Genomic DNA, 22,644 nt, shown 5'->3' with positions numbered 1-22,644 from the left:
GCTGTTATTTAGAATCAAGATCATTTAATACTCTTTGTCTGCGCTGTTCATCTGTCAAATTGTCAATTTAGTACAGAGCCAGGAGTAGAAAAGCATGTGAATTTTATGAAAGCTCTCGAATAAGTTGATTATTTTGTCGATTTTTATCGAATCATTTCTACATGTGAAATGATACAAGGCTTTAAATTTTAATGAAGTTCTACAATATTTTTTTATGAAACCCTTGGTGATATTTTGAATTAAATCAGCGCAGAGTCTGTAATTCTTCTCTGCGTTTAATCATCAGGGACACGATAGAGGGTAAACATGCCTAAACCAAAGAGCACATGACGGCTCACGACATTTAATATTACCAGACTTTTTAAACCCAGGGAAAATTGAAGAGTAGCAGCCGATAAGCATGCTGTCGATGCATGTTCTTCTCATCTCAGTTAAATCCTGAAAGACCTCATTATCTCACAATAGCTGGCTGGATCTATTCAAAGCACTGCAGGCCTGGCAAAAGATCATAATGAGCTTACACTGTGTATAAAGATGACTTGATTTATTTGTTTAACATATGTTTTATTTGTGGTGAATTATAAAAACAGCACTGATGTTTCTCACATTTTGTTTTCTATGTCTTTCACGCTTGACTTGTTTTTTTCCAGAGACAATTTCCTGGTGTTGGATATCTTCTTTGAAGCTCTCAATTATGAAACAATTGAGCAAAAGAAAGCATATGATGTTGCTGGTTTATTAGGTAAGATTTCTGTCTGTTTTGCCCTATTAAATGAATATTTGGTTTGCTGGAGTGAGAGGTTAAGCAGTGGTACTTTTAAGCACAGAAGCAAATACGAACAGCCTTGGTGTAGCGCTCATAGCGCTTCTTCTTAGGTACTTAATTACTTTCTTTTTAGGTGACATTGGTGGACAGATGGGCTTGTTCATTGGAGCCAGCATCCTGACAGTCTTAGAAATACTGGATTACATCTATGAGGTACAGTGTCCATGCAGACACACACACATCAACCAATCACAGCATGAAATCAGATCAGCAGTAGCTGTGGTATAATTAGAGATAATTAACATTGTTATTGTCCTGCTGGATTTAAGTGAAAACACTATAACCAACAGTTAATGTTTAGAAATTACATGTGTCATTGTTTGCTTTATTCTTTGTCTAGACAAAATATATATATATTTTTTTTAATGTTGCCACTGATCATTTTGATGTACCGCCATGTATTTCCTCCACAGAATAAGGTGAAAATCAAAGAACGTGGCTGGCTGTGCATATTTTGTAACTTACTATGCATGTGTGAAGTTGTAACTGATTCCCAGGCAGGACCACTGAGGTCTGTGCTCATGACATGCTGCGAAAGCTGATCATGAAATGAGCCCCTGCTTCATCTGTATCCCCTCTGAGCTGTGCAGCCAGCTGCCTACTGACTGCCAAACATGTATGAGTAAAGTCAAATCAGAAGGGAGGAATGTAACTCACGCATTATGTGAGATGATCTCTTCTCACTCCTGCACCTCTTGTCTCCTTCCTCCATCTCTGCTCTTTAACCCTCCTTGCTGCTATGGTCTCGGTGAAACCAGGTGATCAAGCACCGGCTACAGCGTCTGCTGAGGCCGCAGAAAGAGGAGAAGAAGAACAAGCAGCCGACCAGCACTGTTGCAACAGTGAGTCTGGAGGAAATGAAGGCAAAGGTACCATACATACTGCAGAGCAACAAATTACACTTACACTGGTTTCATGCTGACTCTATAAGTTAGCCTGCAGCACTGTAGGTTCATTAGAAAACAACGAAGGGAGAAGAAAATTAATATTTTTCCACCACTAAAATTATGAAGAGTGTAATGTTTTTAATTAGTCTTAACCACTGTGCAAAGAACAACCTCCCCTGGAGCTTGTATTTATTGTTGCACAAGTTAATTCTGATGTTGCTAATTCCTATAGACAGAATAACTGACTTCTTATCTTGCATCTAACCATAACTGTGTTATGTAATTCTAGTCTTCATATTGCAACTATGACAGATGGCGAGAGACTTGACTTAACAGTTTTAGACACCAAACAAAGGTTTCCAAAGGGTTTCTCAGGGGGCACTCCAAACTGTTTCAGCGGACACTGACTGTTTTAGTCATTGAATTGCATGGTGTATTCAGCAGACAACAGCCAGGGATTTTATCTGTACTTTGTCTCACTAGATTTCTAAACCTTTTTTAGCTAGTTTGCACTTGGACACACAAGGTGTACCACTATGTACCCCCGTGCCGAGATCTTTGTTGTGATCGTGGCAGCTTTGCTGCTAGATGTAGCAAAACTTGGATACAGTTCTAGATATGACGTCTTGTGTGCCACATGCACCTCTCTCTTTAGTTATTTTTAAACATGGAAAATGCTTCATTGATCTGTTAAAGCAGTTGTTAAAAGCAGTCATTCAGTTCTCAAGACGTGTTTTATTGAGTTTTTTTCAAACAAAGATAGCCATTGTATGTCTGAAATAAAAACCATATGTGCAAGACTGGACAGTAAATCCACTGAGACGTAATGCAAAAGTCAGATATTCCTTAAAACAATATGTCAAACTCTAATAACAATTCATTTTAACAAGAGAACTACGGATGTATAGAACATACTGGTGGTGTATAGGAACAGATGAAAATGTTTCTTGTATGTTTAAGCTTGTTGACTTGGTTGTATGATAAAGGACTATAAGTATGACATAGTAAGATTGTCATTTCATGTTATTTTGAAAAAGTGTGCTCATTTAAACATGACTGTAGTGTTTTCAGCTACCATTAGAGTAATGGAAAGGGGTGCATCTCTTAAAGGGGCTGCAGAGACTGCTCTTTGTACTGTGACTGACAGCAGCAGACAAAAACATGAATGAGATGTGCATATGCAAGCACTGTTGCCAAGATGGAGGCTCTGCACTGCGTGCAAGAAAAATGAAGCATCATCACTTTTGACTTTTTCTCAGAGTGATCATTTTACATATAAATATAGCCAAAATCAGCACAACCATTGTGTATAACATATGTGTATGGTGATTTTTGCATTTATTAAAACAAGATCGAAGCAGTGCAGAGGAGCAGCTTTGAAAGGGCTTCAAAGTGACTGCTGGTTAACGTGTGGTGTTACGTTGCATGTGCATACGGTGTCTTTTCTGAGCACCGGCTCAGCATGTAGTGTGTCAGGGTGTGGTTGCCTGGACACAAAGGCTCCACAAGCATTTCTTGTTGAAAATTTGTACAAAGGTGCCAGTATTGTGACCATAGCCTACTGTGTTTGCATGATGTTGAAAATGAATTATTACAAGAAAAAACGAAAATTCAAATCAACCTGTCAAAGAATTTTGTTTGTGAATGTTCTTATGTAGCTCGACAGGTTGCAAGCGGCGGTATCAGGCAGCGTCAAGAAAACAGACAAATTATTTCTTTCACAAAAGGGTCACAGTCCACAACCCTGTTTACCAACATACCGACATTACATTTCATTGCATTCTTGAGACAAAAAGCACACTCAATACTTCTAATTTAAGTTACAAATTTTAAGTTCCACATGCCTAACGACCATCAAAAGTATTATCAAGGTACAGAAGCTACAGGTTTGTCTCCTGACTAAGATTCCAGTGATCTCATTAAGATTACTCTTAATACGTATATTTTACTGCTCGTTTTATGTTATACATGATCTTTAGCATGCTAGTGATCTTTACTTTGTTTGCTCTGGCTTAAACAGGAGCCCAATGACACAACAAGGAGTCACCCAGAGGGGGCGTACGCCAACACGATTCTCCCCAACCACCACCACCCTCTTCCACCTCCTCACCCTCACCCTCACCCTCAGCACCATCGCACTGGACCCCATGGGGTGTTTGAGGACTTCGCCTGCTAAAGCCAACCATCCTGTCCAGTCCTGGTGACAACAAAAGATAAGAGCCGTCTGTCTTGAGCTCAACGACAGACCCCTCTGCCTTTCCGCCATTCGTTTGCTGTCACCAGTGAAAAGCTCCGGCCAAAGTCAAACACCAAACTGTGCTGCTAAGAAACCACTCGTATTTTACTATATGTAGGCACAAATTGGACACAGCTTTTCTCCTCTTTTTTCTCTTTCTCTTGCTCTGGATTGGATCCTTGCTTCACTCTGATTCCAGACACTGTGATCGCAGGACCAGTTTTTTGGTACATGATCACTACTAAGGAATAAGAGGACTGCATGTCACCTTGATCCAGTTTGTCCAAAAACAAACTAAAAATAGGATTTATTTATTGAGTTGGCATCTTTTTTTTTTTCTCTCTGCATCTTTCCATTTATTGTTCCTCAAAGTACTCCTCTTATTTCATGGAGCTGTACCATAACAAGTATGGTAATTATTATAATGTAATTATTTAGAGGATACTATTATCTATTTGTTCTATATTGTATACAAAATAACAGTACTTCAGTAAGCAAACCCTTTTTTCGTGTCACACCATCCAAAGTGCAAGTGTAAGAGAAATGATTTAGACTGAAATAGATGTCTGACCTTGGCTTTGAAAATCTAGCAACATCTTTCCACATGATACACTTTGTCTGGTTTGTGGTTAAGATGTTAGAGAGTAGCAGTGTAATTGTACATAAAATCCAACTTAAAAATCAGACTTCTAAAACTTCTGTTTCAACGGTTGTTGTTTATATTTAGTTATAATATATAACTTACGTATTGTCAGTTTTAGTTATTTATATATTTTAGAGAAGTTTTTTATATGAAAATAGCAATCACGATTGTAGCAATTACTGTACACTTACGCTCTGCAGAAACGATAGACTGTCGAACATTAGCACATCGATCCAGGTAACGAGAATGGACTGTATAGACGTGACTATTATCTTCATTGTCTCTTTTTATATGTTCCACTTTTTTGCAAGACAAAACACATATCTTTGCATATGGATTATGTCTTTAGCTGTGACATGGTTGTACTTGAAGTATTCTTATTCTCCTCATTTCTGCTCACCATCCACCCTTCATTTTGGTTTGCATCACAACTTTCAGCTGACATAAGCAATAAGAGACAGACTTTCATTTCTTTTGCCAAGTCATTTCCTTCTGATGGGGGCCAGAGCCACTGTAAAAGCACAGCAGCTATTTACAGTGAGAACTGGGGTGTGTGTGTGTGTGCGTGTGTGGGTCAGTGTTTGCATGCATGCTTGAACATTTTGCACATACCTGAGCACATTAGAGTGACACAGCTCAGCTAAACTGAGCCATGAAAAAATGGGGGATTAGAAACAGAGTAGTTAGCAGGAAATCTAGGCAAGTGTCAATGCAGTATGAAGGTTTTTGTCACATCGAGCCAGTTCTGGAGAGGCAAAGAGGATGTAAGAGGAGTAAACATTCTTTTATAGGCTGATATAGTCTGATATATATTGGTTTGAACTTAAACAATTTTGACAAGGACATGACATGTTTTAAGAGCACAAGTTAGTGTTGTAATGAGAAAAAATTATGTAAACTCTGAAGTACAAGGAATTCACTCGTATTCATATTTATCGTTATTATAGAAGGTCAGCTTTTCCACTGCAGGAACAACCCCTGGCATCTCATAACCAGGGCTTTGAAGAAATAATACCTATAGATTTGAGGTTTTGTTTCAAGAGAATTCCGGGACTGGCACAACCAAAATGGTGTGCTTCATTATTTCATAGTCAACTGTTTAATCTTCTTAACATGCATCTCTTCAAAATGCAACAAAACTGAAGTCTTCATTTCTTTCAAAGTTAAGAGAAACTGCTTGTCTTTACTAACCAACTTCATTGTAATTAGAAAACAAACAAAAAAAGTCAAATTTAGAATTTGATGCCTGCAACACACAATACAAGAATGAAAAACTGGGAAAGAAGCATGTTTACCATAATGTTACATCACTTGAGAAATGAGGACAGACATTTTTTGGGTGAATCTTTGCTATAGGAGGCTGACTTGAACTGTCAAAGACACAAAAAGACAAAAGAAAATTGTGAGCCACAACTCATCCTTGCTCAGAAAAACTAAACTGATGTGAGGATGCTCTTTTTATACTCAATCCTGACACCCTCACCTGTCACTAATAAATCTGCTGACTGGACAATCTTCAAGAACTATGTCGTTAGTATATTTCATGAACTTTTCTATCTAACTTCTGTGTGTGGTGCTGACTTCAAATTCTAGACGTTTATTCTTTCAATATACAATGAAGCTGGTCAGTTAAGTCAGTTAATCATTTTAGATTTAGTTTTGCCTTTTTAGGTAAAGGTTAAAATTAGGTAATAAATTACCCATATAATTTTGTTACATTACTTTTTCTCCTATCCAACTTAATAATTTTTGCATCTAATTGGGTTTTTAACTTGACTTGGGATGTCACTTTCAGAAAATGTTTTGGTTGTCACTTTCACAAAATGCTTGTTCAATTTAGGAAAACATGCGGCTTGCTTATTATTTAAGAGATTCACCATAACATCTATCACAGGACAAATATCATAGGATATCTATGTCAGGAAACTCCCTTTTCATGGATTTACAGCTGGAAAGTTCCACCTCATCAAAAACCTTTAAAGACACAAATGTAGCACAGTCATGGAAGAAACCATGAAAACATAGATTTGTTTCAAAGTCTGCATTTGTGTCTTACAGTGAGAGAAATAAAAACATTAAATGCATCACATATATGTAAAATGGCAATGTCAGCCAAATACAATGAAGCTTCCTTTAGCAGAGCCTTGGATCTACCAGTATCATGTCCTGCACTGAGCCTAAATTTAGGTCAAGAGTGCTTTCCAAATAAGGTCAGAACACCGGGAGATGCGGAGGGCTACATGTTCCTTCAATGGAAAGGACTATTTAATAGCCACCTCCTACATATGCAGTTATTGCACAAATTAATTTTATGTTTTACCTGATCTTTATGTCAGAAATTGGAAATAAGCACTCGTGATTTATACATAATTATTATAGCCTTATAATTACAGAAGTTGTCCAGTCATACATCTACATATTGAACAAAGTGCAATAGCTACCAGCCCAGAATGTTGTAACATGGCTGGGCATGTGCTATTTCACAAGACGCATACTTTAATCTCAGTGATACGTGTTAAGTGTGCTGGGAGATAATGTGCCGTCATGCTTCAGTTTGAACTTGTATGGGTCAAAAGAGTCTTGTGAGAGTCTTGTGTTTTGTGAGAGCAAAAGTTGTCTGGACTAAAATCTAAAGTTAATGCACATTTGTTGACAGACAATTTATATCCAACATGTGTCTGAGAACATTTATGAAGCACTTCAGATTTTATATTAACCAATGTTTTTTTTTTGTTGATAAGATTGGTGTATTCTCTTGCTGCAATTTTGACATATATTACTTTAGCTCGCAATGAGATTCCAGTCTCTGTCTGTCAACTCCCCTCCCCCTTTCAAGTAATCATGGGCCATACATGGCTGTTTAATATTCATAATCATGTGTCACTTTGACATTTTCAAAAGGTTCCCAATCACAGTCTCTGATGGCATCCTGTACAGGCTATGCATAACAATCTTCTCCTCTGTCATCAATAATTGTAGCTATCCTCAGAAAAGTCACACAGGGGCTGGTGTGTTGAGCTGAATGCTGGGCTGAATTATCCCAGTCGAGTTTTGTTTGAATGGCAGAGCCTGGAGTAAATGTGCAAAGCTCCTTTATCCTGAAGTGTGTGTTCAGCATTTCCCCTCCTTTCAAATTAGTTCATTCTGTATCCAGCTTTTAAAAAGACAAATTAATCAACCACAAAGAGCTGATTTTCTACACAAGTCTGTGTGACGTGTGACAGTACGTGGGCAGCAGGTCTGGACTGTAGCAGATGGGACACCTTCCCCACTTGACAACATGTAGCTCTCATTGCTGGAATTCCTCGAGCCACAAATCTAAGCTGCCATCTTCACAGCTTTAGGGACCTACCTTTTTATAGACCCATGACATCGAGCCTCTGTGTGCTTATTACACTATCCATAAAATTAATGTCATCCAATCGGCCACACGTTACAGTTTGAGTATGACTTTGTTGTTGTTTCTTTTCCCATCCAAATATCTTTAGCTGAGGCCTATCAGAAGGATTTAAGGTGAGGGTGATGAAAGCTTCTGTCAGGAACTCGTGAGGAGAAATTACATCCCTTTTCTGACAGAAATGGAAATGGACCATCCCGGCAGAAGCGCGGAGCTCTTATATTTTGTACATAGTGTGATCTTGTGATTATATTCTCTGTTAGAACACATTTTATAAATGTTAAATATGGTAAATACTATGACTATTAAAGTTTAGATAAAAAAAGATTTGAAAAAAATTCAGCGCCTTCTAAATGCTGAGCTCAATTCTCTCTTTGTTGTCTACATTTTTCTTCACAACTCAGTAAAAAAAAAAAAAAAAATGTGTCTCACATTCCATCTAATTGAAGCATTTCCTGACTTAGACATGGTTTTTAAAGAATGACCCACAAGGTTAAAAAAAGACTTGGATGCCTCTTAAAAGGATGAGCAACAACACTAAGAGTCAAGAGGAGTTCTAACCATTCTTGTAATGTTGCAAATGGTAATTCAGCTGGAATGCCCCGCAGGTGAACCAATTTTTCCGCTTTCTTTTTGATTAAAAAAAATATATATTCAAAAACAAAAGCAGACTTTTACAGTGCCAGTGTCTCTGGGACTTGAAACGACAAGAGGGAGGAGAAAGTCCTGGAATTGAACATAAAAACGAAGTACAAAATAATGACTTACAATTAAGTTACAGCTGCTCTGTAGTTATGTGGTTTTACATCATGCCTAAGGATACTGCACATAGACCCTTGAAATAACTAAAGCTGTAATTAAGGTCGCAGCATTTTCCCTGTTTTTACCCAACCCTGACATCAGGAATACCTCGAGTCTGACATGAGCAGGATTGTCGACAGCAGTCCTTCTAAGATCTACTGCAAGTCTGAATGAAACTATATCAAACCTGCATGTTTTTTGTGTTAGAAAAGGTACCTCTCGTTGGTGTTCAGTAAGGTTCCACAGCTTTGCAACCAGCTGTCATGACTGGTGTGCAACCTGCAGCGCGGGTAGCAAACGTGTTCTTGTGCTGACACCTAAAGGACATCTTGGATTTTGTAGTTGCTATAAAAAATCATTAAAATTAAAAAAAAAAAAAAACTTGTATTCTTGTTCAAAAAAAGGATGACAACAATGAAAAATCTTTAAATATTCTTTATTCAAAAATTACAATAATTCACAGTTGTTGTTTTTTTAATTACAGCAATCAATTCCATGTCATGTGCATGACCTAAAACGTTCTGCTTTGGTTTTCTGGAGTACCCATGAGCATAAAACTGTCCAACTATCAATGGAAAGCTAAAAACTTAAGTATTCGTACTTATCTGATTTTTGCAATTTTGATTAAAAATTAAACATGAAATGCACACAAATCGACATGATTTCAGGACCTCAAAATACAAAATAAAATAAAAACGTGTTTGATTTTGACACACACACAGAAATAACAATAAAATATCACTTGTTGTGTAAAAGCTAAAAAAAAAAAAAAAAGATTTAAAAAATAGAGTGCCTATAAAATATTCATACATGTACAAAGAATTTCATGGACGCCTCTGTTAGTGCAGGAGTATTTAGAACCTGTGTAATTCAGGAGATCTGACAGATGAATAAATAATGGACAAAATACTTGGAGCCTTCGCTCAGCGATGGTGGCCATCTTTAACAGCACAGGATAATTAATCTGCATTCATTTTAGGCCTCTAATGTTGACAGAAGGCAAAGACAAGTCATCTCAGTAACTTCATATTGTAATCTCAGCCCTCTCTCTTTCACAGTGTTTTCCTTTTTTCCTATTTGGAAGACTCAGTTTCCAATTATGGATATCATTAGCATCACACACTTCAAAAGAACATTCATACTAGGTTAGCTGGTGCATTGTCACGGTCAAAGACTGCTCTCAGTAATTTTTTTCTTTTTGAAAAAGAAAAAAGAAAAAAAAAAAGAGATGCGTTAAAGATAAATCAATGTAAAAAGTCAGCAAAAACCGACCTCGACGCTCTGTGTTCACATGGCAGATTAAACAGCAAACACTGTTTAGGACCACCGCTGAAGATGTAGTGTTTCCAACGTATATATTAACATCCAATTACAGTTAAGTAAAAGAAGCCTCATTTTCGCATATTTCAGAGTAAATTTGAAGACCAAAAGTGTCTGGTAAGAGTGAAATACATTAAAAGGTCCTTTTTTAAATTACAGTGTATTTACTTTGCATCAAACAGAAATCATGAGTGATGAACAGTACTGTTATACATGTATATCTGAAATGAAAAGTCCTGTCTCCTAAGAGTCTCCTGTTCAGCTGTATTATCTGTAATATTGCACATTATATTGTACTAATAACTTACTGGTGTTCAGTACCGCTACATCCATTACTTCTCAGTGACAGAAAAGAACCTCCCACTGCATTTCCAAACAACTGATGGAGAGCAGACATTTCCAAACAACTGATGAAGAGCAGACATTTCAACAGCTGAGCTCACTACATGGAGGACAATGACACCAAAAAATAACAATACAATCCAAAGCACTTTGGAACAACGAAACAAAAAAAATGGTTGTGACCCAATTTAATTCTACTCTAAAGTACCTTACTTGAATGGAAAAAACCTCAGCAACCTCTTTAGGCATTTAGTAAAGGGATGTTGCCACAAGTCTCTTTTGCCTTTTACGAGTAAAGTTTCTTGCAACATCGAAAGGTTTCCAGGAGCGACAAACTCAGTGACTCAAAGTTGTTGTGTATTAGATGGAAGACCAACAGATCTTCCCTGCTTTGAGGCACGTGTCCAGCCTGTAGGAGGTTGGGGTCATGATATGTTCAAGTTTGCTATGAAAAGAAGATTCTGAGAACCCACTTCTGCCTCCCAGCTGTAACAGGCTTTGTCCACAGTGAAAGATCACAACCCCATGCTTTCAAAACAGTTGCATTTGCTGTAACAAAATTAAAATTCTAATGTAAATCACCTGAGGAGGCGAACTGCAAAACCAAGCAACATAAAAAGCTTTTCAAAACAGCCAACGTATTAAAAGTCTGCATCAAGGCACATTATATAGCGTTACACTTTTGTAAATACTCAAACCAGTTAAGTAGCAAAAGTGCAATACTTGAATGCCCCGAAGTGACAGGGCACACAAACAGTGGTGCAATATATCAATGTAAATCTATCAGAGCTCAAAACGAAGCTCCAGTTTAAAATACCTCTGACGCTGAATCAAAGGAGAGTCTCCATGTGAGGAGGAGTCATTGCTTGTATATCTGATCCCACTGAAAAGCAACAACCCACTAAAGCTTTTCATCTCCAGCCACTGATTGTTTTGGTTCATTGGCTTAACTACCCACCCCCATACAGAGTCATGAGCCGCTGTACTCGGTGCATTAGCTCCCATAAGTCAATTACACGCAAAATTACAGAGAGCCGAATATTTCCTCCAGCAGTTTGTGAACCAAACGGGAGATAAAATGTATGATTTGCTCTAACAAGTTATGTACGTAGTTCTATTTTTATTAGATGTGTGGCAGATGTAAATTTTCCTTTACCACCATGGCAAAGGCGTGATCTGCAATACTTTTCCTCCGACTGGCTTACCCTCACATTCTTATTCCAACTGTAACCAATTCCTCATATTTACCCTAACCCTGACCAATCTCAGTCCTCCGCAGCCAATCCCATTCCAGCTTCTTCATGAATATTAATGAGTTTTCCTCCACTACAGAAAGTTTGCCTTGTGAGCAACTAAACTATCGTAAAGCACAGTAAATAAAAATAAAAATAAAAAAACATCTGCCGCGGGTTTCTGTCCCCAAGTGGTTAAAAATTGTTTGATGCAATTTTTAAATGCACCAGCATAGTAAAAACGTTTTGGTTTCAGCGACTCATCTGGGAGGACAAGTACATAAAAATGGTTCATTATGAATTTACTGCATTTATTTATAAAGATTTTTTAAAAAAACAACAAAGAATTCAGGCAAACCAAAAAGCCCTTGATGGTAAGGTGAATATCACTACAGCCACAAACATGGGCTGCATTTAGGGAAAAGCTCTGGTTTAACTCACAGGTGGTAGTGCTCACGTTGCTCCTTTTCACTTCAGACTATTGCAACAGACACACCTCCTTAAGCAAAAAAAAATCAAGCAGGAGTTTTCCTGGTATTTTCAAGTACTGTTTCCTTGTTCTTGCTCAAACAGCAGCATGGCAAGCTGGGATCGAGAACCGAGGCCTTCCATGTTGCTCTGAACACATCTATGGTAGATGTCTTCACTGAGTTTTGGGTTGCAGGACTGGTACCGGTATTGCTGGTGTAGCGCTGGCTCAACTGCCCTGAAAACATGTAGACCCGAATACTTTACAAACATGTCAAAGACATCCAGGCTCTCTAATATGTCCTCGTTCTCTTGGACGTCTGTGACCATTCGAGAGCGTGTTGCCATGTAGTCCGAGTTGTAAAAGCACGCTTCGTCAAAGGACCTGCGGTCGAAGTGTCCCGCGTCCTTGACCAGATCGACTGTGGCCGGGCGTGGCTGGTTGTGGTAAGCCACATCAGGGTTGTACTCTTGGAAATGGACGGGAAAGAACACCTGCCAATTGTTTATGGAATTCATTCGGCAGCGGTTGAGAAATTCAGCGTTGATGTTTGTGTTCACGTGAGCCAGGAAGAACAAAGTGTCAACTGGGTGCTTCTTTGAGATGATGTCCATGAATTTAATCTGGGACGGGATTTCTGTCTTGACACTTATCCACGGGATTTTCACTGTAGGGTATTTGCGTTCATAGACATTTATCTGAGTCTTCACATCAGCAAATATATCATTGTGGTTTACTTGCTGTGCCTCTACTGGGTCATAAATGAACAAGAACGTCAGGATTGCGTTTTCACTGGTCTCAAAGGCATTCGAGGCAAACACTTCCAGGAAATGGTTGACGTAACTCCGGTCTTCCAGAATAAGCGGTATAATGATGTGAACCCTCGTAGCTTCTGTGACATAGGGCATGGGAATGATCTCGATGAGGCTTAAAGGTCGCACCAGGTGAACTCTCTTGGTGATGGACCGGCTGTGACCTTTCTGATTAACAACCTCAAGCTGAAGGTCTAAGGTGTACTCCATACCCCTGGTGGGGTCGAAGCGCCTGTAGCCATTTATCAGCTGCTGCTTCTTAAGGTGTAAGATGGGCATGTACTTCTTGTTTAGTTCTTCTACGGCTGTGTCTATGACATCAGCTACATCCATTTTGTCAACGCCGCGCAATTCACACTTGGGAGCACCGTCGACGCATGAATAAATCTCCTCTTCTGTGAAGTATTCCCACTTCAGAACTTCAAACCTGGATGTAGGCTCAAAAGGTGGATTGACCCCCACTGGCCAATGGGCGCTTCGATTGCCTTCAAAAGCAACCACGCTCACATTTTTTATCTCTGCCTGTGGAAACACCAGAAGTGTTTTTAACAGGAGACATTTCTCAACCCACAATGTATACAACTAAATACCATGCTAAAAATGTTTAATTTTGTTCTAAAAGTAATAGGGAGTCAGAAAGAGAGAGACTGATCCACATGTGATTGGTGACCTCTGGCAATCTGCTTACCTGCAGCTTAGCAATCTCATCGTAAGTCTTCTGAAGTTCAATCTCAGAGAAGTATCTGTGCAGCCGGTATATTTGCTCAGGGTCAGACACCGGATGGACAGTCAGAGCTTTTTTAAACTCTTCATTCTGTTCTTTACTTGGATCAGAGTTTTTTCCCAACTCATAATGGTGGTACTCAAGGCCCTGGAAAAAAAAAGAAACAGAGAGGACTTTTCATGAGGCGTGATGGCATGACTGAAACATGTCGAATGTTATTCCAAGCTCAGCTGTTATGCTGCGTTACTTCCTCTAAAACATACATTACATGCAATCTACTGAGCATCTCGGGCTCATCTCCACTGCAAATAGCTTGAACATTTTTGAAATGACGCGTCAAGAATAAAATGGCTCAAAGGTTTTAAAAATAGACTTTGCGGCATCTTTTTTACCCACTAAAACTACACTTTATCGTATTCACCAAATGTTTACAAGGGTTAAGACCCTAAACTAGTGAAATCTCAGAATCTCACTTGCATTAGTTTAAACTGAAAATAGAGTAACCACCGAAAAAGCGTGAGGAATTTAAAAAAGTGAACCCAATGTGATCAAGCCACAAAAAGAACAGAAAATGGAAACACTGCTTGACTAAGCAGTGAAGCCACTCCATTACAAATGTTTGCCAACAGCTTACTGCCTGTAGCTGTACACTTAGGGAAGCATTGTCCATGCCTAATTACCATCACTGTTTTCTTAACAGGAACAAATTATGTCTGGCTTTGTGTTTATGCCATTTCTTCACCATTCCAGGCCTGGTAACTCCCCCCTGCTTCACACTCTTATCTAAGGGGCTCCACTGGAGCTCCTCAGACTCATGGCACTTCAGATAGCCAAGTAACTCACTCAATTGTGTAACAAGATGGTTTCCTGCTCTGGGTTGAAGCCATTAAGAAAAAATGTGAGCAAAAGACATTTAAACATCTATGGATTGAGTCACCAATGGAATTTAGGCCCATGTATACTTTTCTTTTTGTAAAGTATTATCGAGTGTTAAGAAAAAGCCTACAACTTTACTGAAGGACACAAACAATTGCCTGAAAGACACCGGGACAGAGCTTGTTTGACCTTAAATGCTAATGACATTATAGGAGCGGAGCATGTTGACCCACAGGGGATTTTCACACCACTGAACCTAAGCTGAACTCTCAGCTGTGCTCCCCATGCCCGTTTACCTATTCTATATTGCTCCTGGTGCTGTGGAAAGTTAAAGGGCATTAGCCCTCTACTCTGTAATATGAATGTCTTGTCTTTGCTAGCATGGTAATTACAGTTCTATATAGCTGTCTGTCAGTTTTAAGTGCTGCCCCAGAGGCAAAGCGTGATTTCTACAGGGACAGTTTTGTTTTTGTACTGAGTAGGAGAACCCCTGCTGTAAACTGTCACACAGCTGTTCTGGATGACAGTCTTCCAGCATTTTTTCTTTGTGGCTCATCTTTCATTTAAACGATGAACTGCCTCCTTTCATTTCCTCTTTGCCTGAGGCATTTAGAATCTAAAACAAAACTAGTTTTATAGATTAAATTTTACACCGTTTGCACCAGTGAAAAGAGTTAAGGAATGGTGGAAGAACCATGAACACCTTTCAAGAATAAACTCAACCCACCTCATATTCACCAACACAGTTTGTGCTGGTGTAATCGATGATGCATCTTCCAAGCCACTCATCTGGCCTGGAGCTCAGTATGTCATTCCTGCAGTTTTCCAGGAAGGGCTGGAGTCGCAGGAGCAGGCTCCGTGACAGAAGGTACCCAAAACCTCCGTAGCAGTACCTCCCTTCCATCTCCCCACCTATGAACTCCTCAGGTCTGCCCATGTAAAGCTCTCGATCCATACTCAAGTGCTCCACCAAGGCTTTGATCCGGTCAGCTTCAGTGTAGGCATCATCTTGGACAAAGTAGAACCAGTCATATTCATTGATGTAATGGTCAAAAACGTATCTGATGGTCTGGAACATGTTCCATATCAGTCTCTCGTCGCCGTGAGAAACCACAAACATGCCGTGAGGGAGTTTACGGTTGCGTGAGCCAGTGAAGAAGACCACAGCGTCCAAGTGATGACTTATGGTGCGATTCACAGCAACGCCCAGCGTGTTGATGGTGTTTTTGGATGTCAGAACCCCCACGAACAGGCGCTCTCGCATCCCCAGCTCTGTGCTTATGTATTTAGCTCTGCAAAACATGTCAAGACAGCAACAGTATCAATGTTGCTTTTGATGTAAATTGACATAAAAAAAAGAACAAGAAGACAAATAACTACCAGTGCAACGATTTTACAAAAGTCATTAGACTGCTTTGCTACAATAACTACAATAACTCTCGTGCTCAGTTTGTTTTTTTTGTGAGCTGTTATTACCTGGAAAAAGTGGAAAGGATTCCACCAAATTACATGGTAATCCTTTGTCGTTTTAAACATTGTGACACAGACTTACAAAAAAGTCCATCACCGTATTGAAAAGGCAAACACGTAAAGACTTGCATTGGGATTCATACCTACGCAAAGCAAAAGCTAACTTTCATTTTCCTCTTTTCTCACACATGGCATCAGTAATGGCCCATTTTAAAGCTGCTGCCATTTGTTGACAAAACAGTTAAGCAATAAAACAAAACTGAGCAGAAAAACAGTTAATAGATTCCAGCGTTTGGACTGCAAGATGAAGAAGTATGAAATGTCATGAAACATTACTGGGGTGTTAGGTTAGTTTTTAGGGGGGGGCAAAAGAGCCATAGAAACACACAACTGTGGGCACTGAATAAGTGTTTTCTGCCATTTCTTATCTTCAATTCTTAGAATTACACAAGCGACAAAACAGATGGAAGCCTTTCTTCAAAAACTGATGCCATGAACCCTATTAAATCTGGCTGATTAAAACATTTTGGCACTTATCTTAGCCAAACTTCTCCTCAACATCAAAACTTTCGAGGAGCTGAAATTACATTCAGCCATCTTGAGTGAGACAGGGTCTCTACCTAGAAATTCTAGGAAATGTTTGCTTGTTCATGGAGGAAATGTAAATTAGACATCCTTCAGTGTGTGGGCATACAGTAACACCCTGTCAGCCTCAGCTCTCCTCGGGTCAGTGGAAGTAGAATACAACTGAGGAAGTGGGGTCAAATCATTTTGACTTTATGTTTAAATATGATTTATGTAAATAACATAAAGGCTACAACTACACTGTAACATTTACTATGTTGTTATTCTTTTTTAAAAAGCCTCATACCTACAGCACACCTGCTCACCTGCATTCTGTGAGGTAACAGATGATTGATTCTATCATCATTCAGTCATCATTTAGTGGGGATAACACTGCCGCCCTCTGTGCTGTTGTCGTGGGGGTTATTAACATGCCCTTTATTGTCAGCTTGAAGACTGTGTTCACTTGTTAGAGTAACCCGAAACTTACCTGAAAACTTTCTTTGGTGCGCTAGGCTGAACTTGTTTGTATGGGACTATTCTTGGTTCAAAATCCTCTTCGGACTCCACATCGTTAGCAGTCGAAATAGAGTTGGGCTTTCGGGCTCCTTTGAGTTGTCCATCCTGACCTGAAGTCATATCTTCGCCCTCCGTACCGTCAATAGGACACGCTTCTTCCGTCCAGCTTATACTCAATAAACTCAACGTGAACCCTAAAGAAATGCCGATTACCACCGGGCCGAGCGACCGCAAGACAGAAATAAACACTGAAAATCTCATTTTGAGCGTCGGTTCTCTCTGTCTGACAGTCCTGCTTCGGTCGCTTCCGAGGCGCTCAAACAGGCTTCTGGTACGGGACAGCTGAACTATTCATCAAGTCTGTGGTGAGGCAGTTGTACCCAAAGTCAATTTATAGGAAAGATGCAGCTTCTTCCTTAAATTTTACGCAGGGCTCTTACGTGTCAGTCTGTCTGCTACCTGGCTCCTCCCTGCCTGGTGTTAGCATCAGAGGCGGGGCTATTTTGGCCGGCTACGCGGGGCGGAAGGATATCCTGTGTGAACAGTCGAGTCAAGGCAGGTAATGGGAGCCGAAACACAGCCAGCGCTTCGTTGTATTAGCACTCCTATCATTTGTGATTGTACAAAACAGTTTGAATGCTGTCACCCTACTTTTGCAAACAAAATTACACTCACTTGATCAACTATTCCCATTTGATCTTTTAGAAAATATAGACCCTTCATGCAGTGACATTTTTTATGGTGCCCCAAAATTCTTCATCAAAATCTTAAGTAAGAAAATTCTGTTTTGGTCTGATCTGTCAAAATCCAGGGTGGATTTAGAATAACCCAACATGTAGATTAATATACATTTATTGATACCGTATGGATAGAGAGTGTTGCAGCAGCATTTCTTGTGGACAGCAAGAAGTATTCCTCTCTGTTGTTACAGTTACCTGTCTCAAAGACCTATAGGAATTAAAAAGGAGTACATTTCAGCAGATTCATTATTGTTTATGTGGAATGAACCTTTAGAATTTTAGTATTTTTTATTTCTTAGAATTATAAATGCCACTTTTTACCTCACTAAATTAATTTGACAGCTAGCCGCACTGGTTAATACTTTGGCTGTCTAAATCTTCCATGCAAAACTGTTACAATTGTTACAATGTAGTTCTTCTACTAGCACTTTACTAAAAGTTGTCTTTCCTTCATCCCTATTTACATGGCACCACCTCATTGTCTTTCTCTAAAAGCACAGGAAGACCTTCGCGTACTGACTTGCATTGTGATTCATCACCACCTGCCACAAAAGCTTTTTTTTTTTCTTCTTATCACACACATGGAATCAGCAATAGCCAAATTGCAGCTTTTTGTTGACTAATTAGTTAAAAAGTGAAGCAAAACGGATCAAAAACAAATTAACAGATTCCAGCATCTGGACTACAAGTATGAAAATTAATTTAATGTAACTGGGTTTCGTGTTGTTTGTTTGGACAAATGAAACATAGAAACACACCACCGTGGGCTCTGTTTAATTGTTTTCTGATATTTTTTGGACATTCTGTGACTCAGTATAATTCATGTGGAATGCATCCTGATTTAAATTTCTTAAATCTATGTATGCTGTATTTTACATCTCCAAATGTCTTTGAAAGCTAATCTCATTTGTGTTCCTTCAACACTATTTTCATGCACCTTTATACCTTTCTCGACAAGCACAGGAAGACCTTAGTGAACTGACACCAAAGTACACCATTAAATGTAACTGCAGGCCCTTTTCCTTGCTGACCGTCAGTTGTAACTGTAATAACCCCTCACTAGCTGCTGAACACTAACAAGGATTATTATCCACTGGAGTCGTCATAAACCTTAAATGCAATCCTTCAATCCTCTTGAGTTGTGATGCACAGTCCCGGTCACACTTTACTATGCAACTGAATATTCTTTTTTGCAGACATTAAGATATGTACAATAGTGCACTCACAAATATCAATTGGGGGCTTACAGCTGGAACACAGAACTTTCCTCCTGCAGCTTCTATTGACTGCATTTGACTGATGATTAGCTTTCAGCTTATCCACCTGGTTTCTGCCCATCTCTGCCATCTCTGCCATCCAGGTGTCAGAGGCAGTATGCTTTGTGGTCTGCTCGGTCAACCCTTCAGCTGCATCTTTTTTAAGTCATCCAACCCGTCTGACAGACCTCTTTTCTCTCCCTGAGCCCCAAAATCAACTGCAGAATATGAAAACTCCTTACAGGCAGCTAGATTGCTTCACTTTCAAGCGCTGCCTGTTTAAATTTAAGAGAGGTGTTCTGTGAAGGGCTGTTTAAACAAGTTACAAGTCTGGCGTGATTCAGTATTGTCTCTGTGTTGGTGAGGTTGTGCAAAAGGGCTACGAGCTCGTAAAGTGCTTTCTCTGTACACAATCATCTCATGAAGTCACAGCTGTGCACATAAAGGTGTTTGAGTAATAGACAAAGACTTATAAGAACATACATATCACTTTGAAAGGAGAGGCTCATTTGTCTATATTGAGCCAAATTTATGTAAATATTCTTTTTCTCTTCATATCACGACTTATGTTCCAATCTGCACCAAGCTTTAATAGGAATGAATTTAAACAAATACAGACAAATATTCCTCAGTACAAGACTTTACACTCCTTTTCTGCTTTTTCAGTTTGGTCATCTCTTTTATTTACAACAATTAATCTTTGCTCTCTCTTGCCCTCTGGTGGTAACCATAATCCCCATCACAGCTTATTAGAGTTTAAATGAAGAATGATCCAGACAAACAGGTTTGATTGAGAGTTGCAGAAGCCTTTAGCTCTGTTTACATTCACTCAGTATCATAAAACACTAGTACATGAATTTGGCTTTAAACGTTTTTCAGGCACTGTAAACTGGCATTTTCTATAAAAAAAAAGAAGGAATAAAAGTTTTTTAAGAAAAGAACAAAAATATATATATTATAGATATTTTTTGTAGCTGTTTCCTATAACTCACAGCTAACTTCTTACAGGAGTGGACTTTGAGACACCCAGTTTTGAACAAACCTTAAACTTGTGTACAGGCTTATCTTTATACCTTACTGCTTTTCACCCACATTGGGTCCTACATGAGGATTTTGAATAATTCACTCAGTGGTAACTTTTTAAGCCTGGACTTTTTTGGAGAGATTTGGATTTGGAGAAGTATTGGCCACCACTGTTCTGAAATGAGTTCTTATGCAACTGTCTGCAGTCAGTCTAAACAGGAACACGGCAGCCTGTTGAGAAAGGTGGAGCTGACCATGATAGGGGAGAATATTATTAAGAGATAGACGTGGCGTAAAAGTCTGAAAAATACAGAAGCCAAAAACGGCCATGCTTAATTACCTCATAATCTTGAGAAGACAAGATTTGTTTTCTTGAGATAGCGGGTTGATTAATTTGTGAATTTGGTCTTGTGAAATTCTTCTTGTACTGTGTAGGCAGCATGGCTCAAGTAGAGTGTAGTGGAGTTGGTTAAGATCTTATCTATGCTCACACCAAAGGAGACATTTACTAAACTCAGTGCAGCTAACAGAATTACACATGCATGCCTCAACAGCGATGATAAACAACTAAATTAATTGTGAACACAGGAACCACTCCTTTTCGAGTGCATCATAATCATTTTGTGATGGTCAAAAAACCATCATGATCATTGGAAAACAAAAAGCAGTCATCCAAATAAGATAAAATAATTTTGTCCTTTTCATCATGCAAAAACTAGCTTAATTATTTCAGCATAACAGAAAAATCAACTTCTGATATCGAGATAAGGATATAAAGTGCTTTAAACCCGCATTCTCTTAAATGGCCATTTGGGGGCTCACTTCTCTAATGCCTCTGGTGCCTTTTAATCATGTTTAGCCTCTACAAAGCACAATATAGTGTATGTTTCATTCAGCCATGTACTCATATATATCACTGGCTCGTTTTTATATATTCAGTGCACTCCTTTGTTTTTTTATCAACAGTACCACACTGACTAGCACATAGGGGACAATGAGGAGGTTCTATGTTTTTCCCAAGGACACTTGTACAAGTGGAGATGCAGGGGATTGAACCATTGATCTTCTGATTTGAAGGTAATGACCCCTCCTACCAAATCCAGCAACAAATCAAAACACTTCAAGGTTGTAGGCAACAGTAGGCAACAGACAAAGTGCTCTAATCTTTGTAGAATCAGAAAAGATTCTTAATGGATGAGCAGACCACCAGAGTAGCAAATTTCTCAACATCAAAACAACTTAGACCTCTACATTTTTGCAGCAATGTGAATGCATCCTACATTTAAATGCCTGCTGGCAGTCTGAGACCATGGTAGTCTCGGCTACTTAAGAGTATTTAGTTCGAAAAACTGTTTCTCTATCTCTCTTTTGTGTAAGAGTTTACAGTCTTTTTGTCCTTCATCTATGAAGAGTGTAATCTCCCTCGTCAAATATCAGCCCTCCCCGTAGCTTCTCCAAACTGAGAGCACCCTGCCCGCCTTCTACAGCAGGGTAAAATAAGAGAGAGTTGAAAGAAAAAGAACCAGAATTTCCTTTTTAGATGCTGTTCAAAAATGAGGTACTCAGAGTCTGCTATAGTTTAAGGATTCCCTTTAAAGTTAGTATTTCTGGTTGCTGATCGCAAATGGGGCATCCAAACTCTGCACTTTCTGCTTCTTCTCCTCAACAAGTAAACATCAAGTTGGGCATCATCACTAACAATCAGCAGCTATTCACAGAAAAGAAGCAGCAAATCAGAAGTGTGAAACCAGATTTCATTTTCCTTTAATAGAAGTTATGTTCCAAATCAGACATTCACATGTCCACATCTCTGCTCACAACCATACAACCCTGCAAAAAGGGGCCATTATCACGTAGCCCGGTATAATGGAACCTTCAAAAGGAGCTTTCAAAAGGAGCTTGAATAAATGTGTAGCAGAGATGTCTGTACAGAGAGTGGAAGGACCGGAATTTTAAAACTTGTGCAAAGTTTTCATAACCGTTGCAATTATTATTTTTCTAAAAAGTTTAGATATAAGAAAGTGTTCTGATACCACTGCAACACTGCCAGAACTTTTATTCTAAAATGTACTCATTGTTACATGAATTATTTCAAACTGTACACATTTGTATGCCTAAGAAATCCAATGTTGATGGAGATTCATCCAGGTAATGGTAATCATAAGAGCTCGAATAAGGGAAACTGGACTTTTTTTTGGATCTTGAGTGCAACTTGGTAAAACGTCTTCAAGACCAAAAATACGACCAGGTGCGCTTAATCGAGCTCTTATATTAAGAAATCAAATGAGAAAAAAACCTAAAATGCTGGTTCGTTGTACAGTATGCAACCATGTAATGGACACACATACATGTCTCTGACACGAAGTAAGAAAGCCACATTATTCGCAACAAACAATAACAGAGCTATAATAACGTAAAGCTGTACTTCCAATGGTAGGAAGCTCATTTTACCACTTTTCTAGCCATCCACTGAATGCACCGTCTTAGGTGTCTTTTTATCTGCCTGA

At 39.0% G+C, this 22,644-nt stretch overlaps 2 protein-coding genes across 3 annotated transcripts in view; one reads left to right on the top strand and one right to left on the bottom strand.

The window, feature by feature from the left end:
• The window catches only part of asic4a (acid-sensing (proton-gated) ion channel family member 4a), an 85,981-nt gene extending 77,695 nt beyond the window's left edge, over positions 1-8,286 (top strand). Inside the window, exons 7-10 of the mRNA XM_072397287.1 lie at positions 651-742; positions 900-979; positions 1,585-1,695; positions 3,734-8,286. Coding sequence (XP_072253388.1) covers positions 651-742; positions 900-979; positions 1,585-1,695; positions 3,734-3,889 — 439 coding nt within the window. The 3' untranslated portion in view covers positions 3,890-8,286. The remainder of the gene's footprint in view (positions 1-650; positions 743-899; positions 980-1,584; positions 1,696-3,733) is intronic.
• A 927-nt stretch (positions 8,287-9,213) lies between these two features.
• chpfa (chondroitin polymerizing factor a) lies at positions 9,214-17,580 on the bottom strand. Of its 2 annotated transcripts, XR_011917968.1 has the most exons (5): positions 17,090-17,580; positions 15,293-15,857; positions 13,654-13,836; positions 9,914-13,487; positions 9,214-9,875 (listed from the first exon to the last, which is right to left on the bottom strand). XR_011917968.1 is itself a non-coding variant. In XM_072397286.1 (4 exons), exons 1-4 carry the CDS (start codon positions 17,377-17,379, stop codon positions 12,225-12,227), a joined length of 2,301 nt encoding a protein of 766 aa, XP_072253387.1. In that variant the 5' UTR covers positions 17,380-17,580; the 3' UTR covers positions 9,214-12,224. The 2 variants fall into 2 exon arrangements, 1 of the variants encoding a protein (XP_072253387.1); XM_072397286.1 differs by having other exon boundaries at positions 9,214-13,487.
• Between the last annotated feature and the right edge of the window lie 5,064 nt (positions 17,581-22,644).

Source organism: Leuresthes tenuis, unplaced genomic scaffold (genome assembly GCF_036924035.1).
Source record: "Leuresthes tenuis unplaced genomic scaffold, fLeuTen1.0.hap1 SCAF_12, whole genome shotgun sequence".
Classification (NCBI taxonomy): Eukaryota; Metazoa; Chordata; class Actinopteri; order Atheriniformes; family Atherinopsidae; genus Leuresthes; species Leuresthes tenuis.
Note: the sequence above shows the minus strand (reverse complement) of the source record. Positions and strands in the feature narration are given on the sequence as shown.

Coding starts and splice junctions, on each gene's coding strand:
- chpfa (XM_072397286.1), bottom strand. CDS start 17,379: ATGAGATTTTCAGTGTTTATTTCTGTCTTGCGGTCGCTCGGCCCGGTG. Junction 13,837..15,292: donor ACTGTGTTGGTGAATATGAG/GTGGGTTGAGTT, acceptor TTTTTTTTCCAG/GGCCTTGAGTACCACCATTA. Junction 13,488..13,653: donor ATGAGATTGCTAAGCTGCAG/GTAAGCAGATTG, acceptor GTGTTTCCACAG/GCAGAGATAAAAAATGTGAG.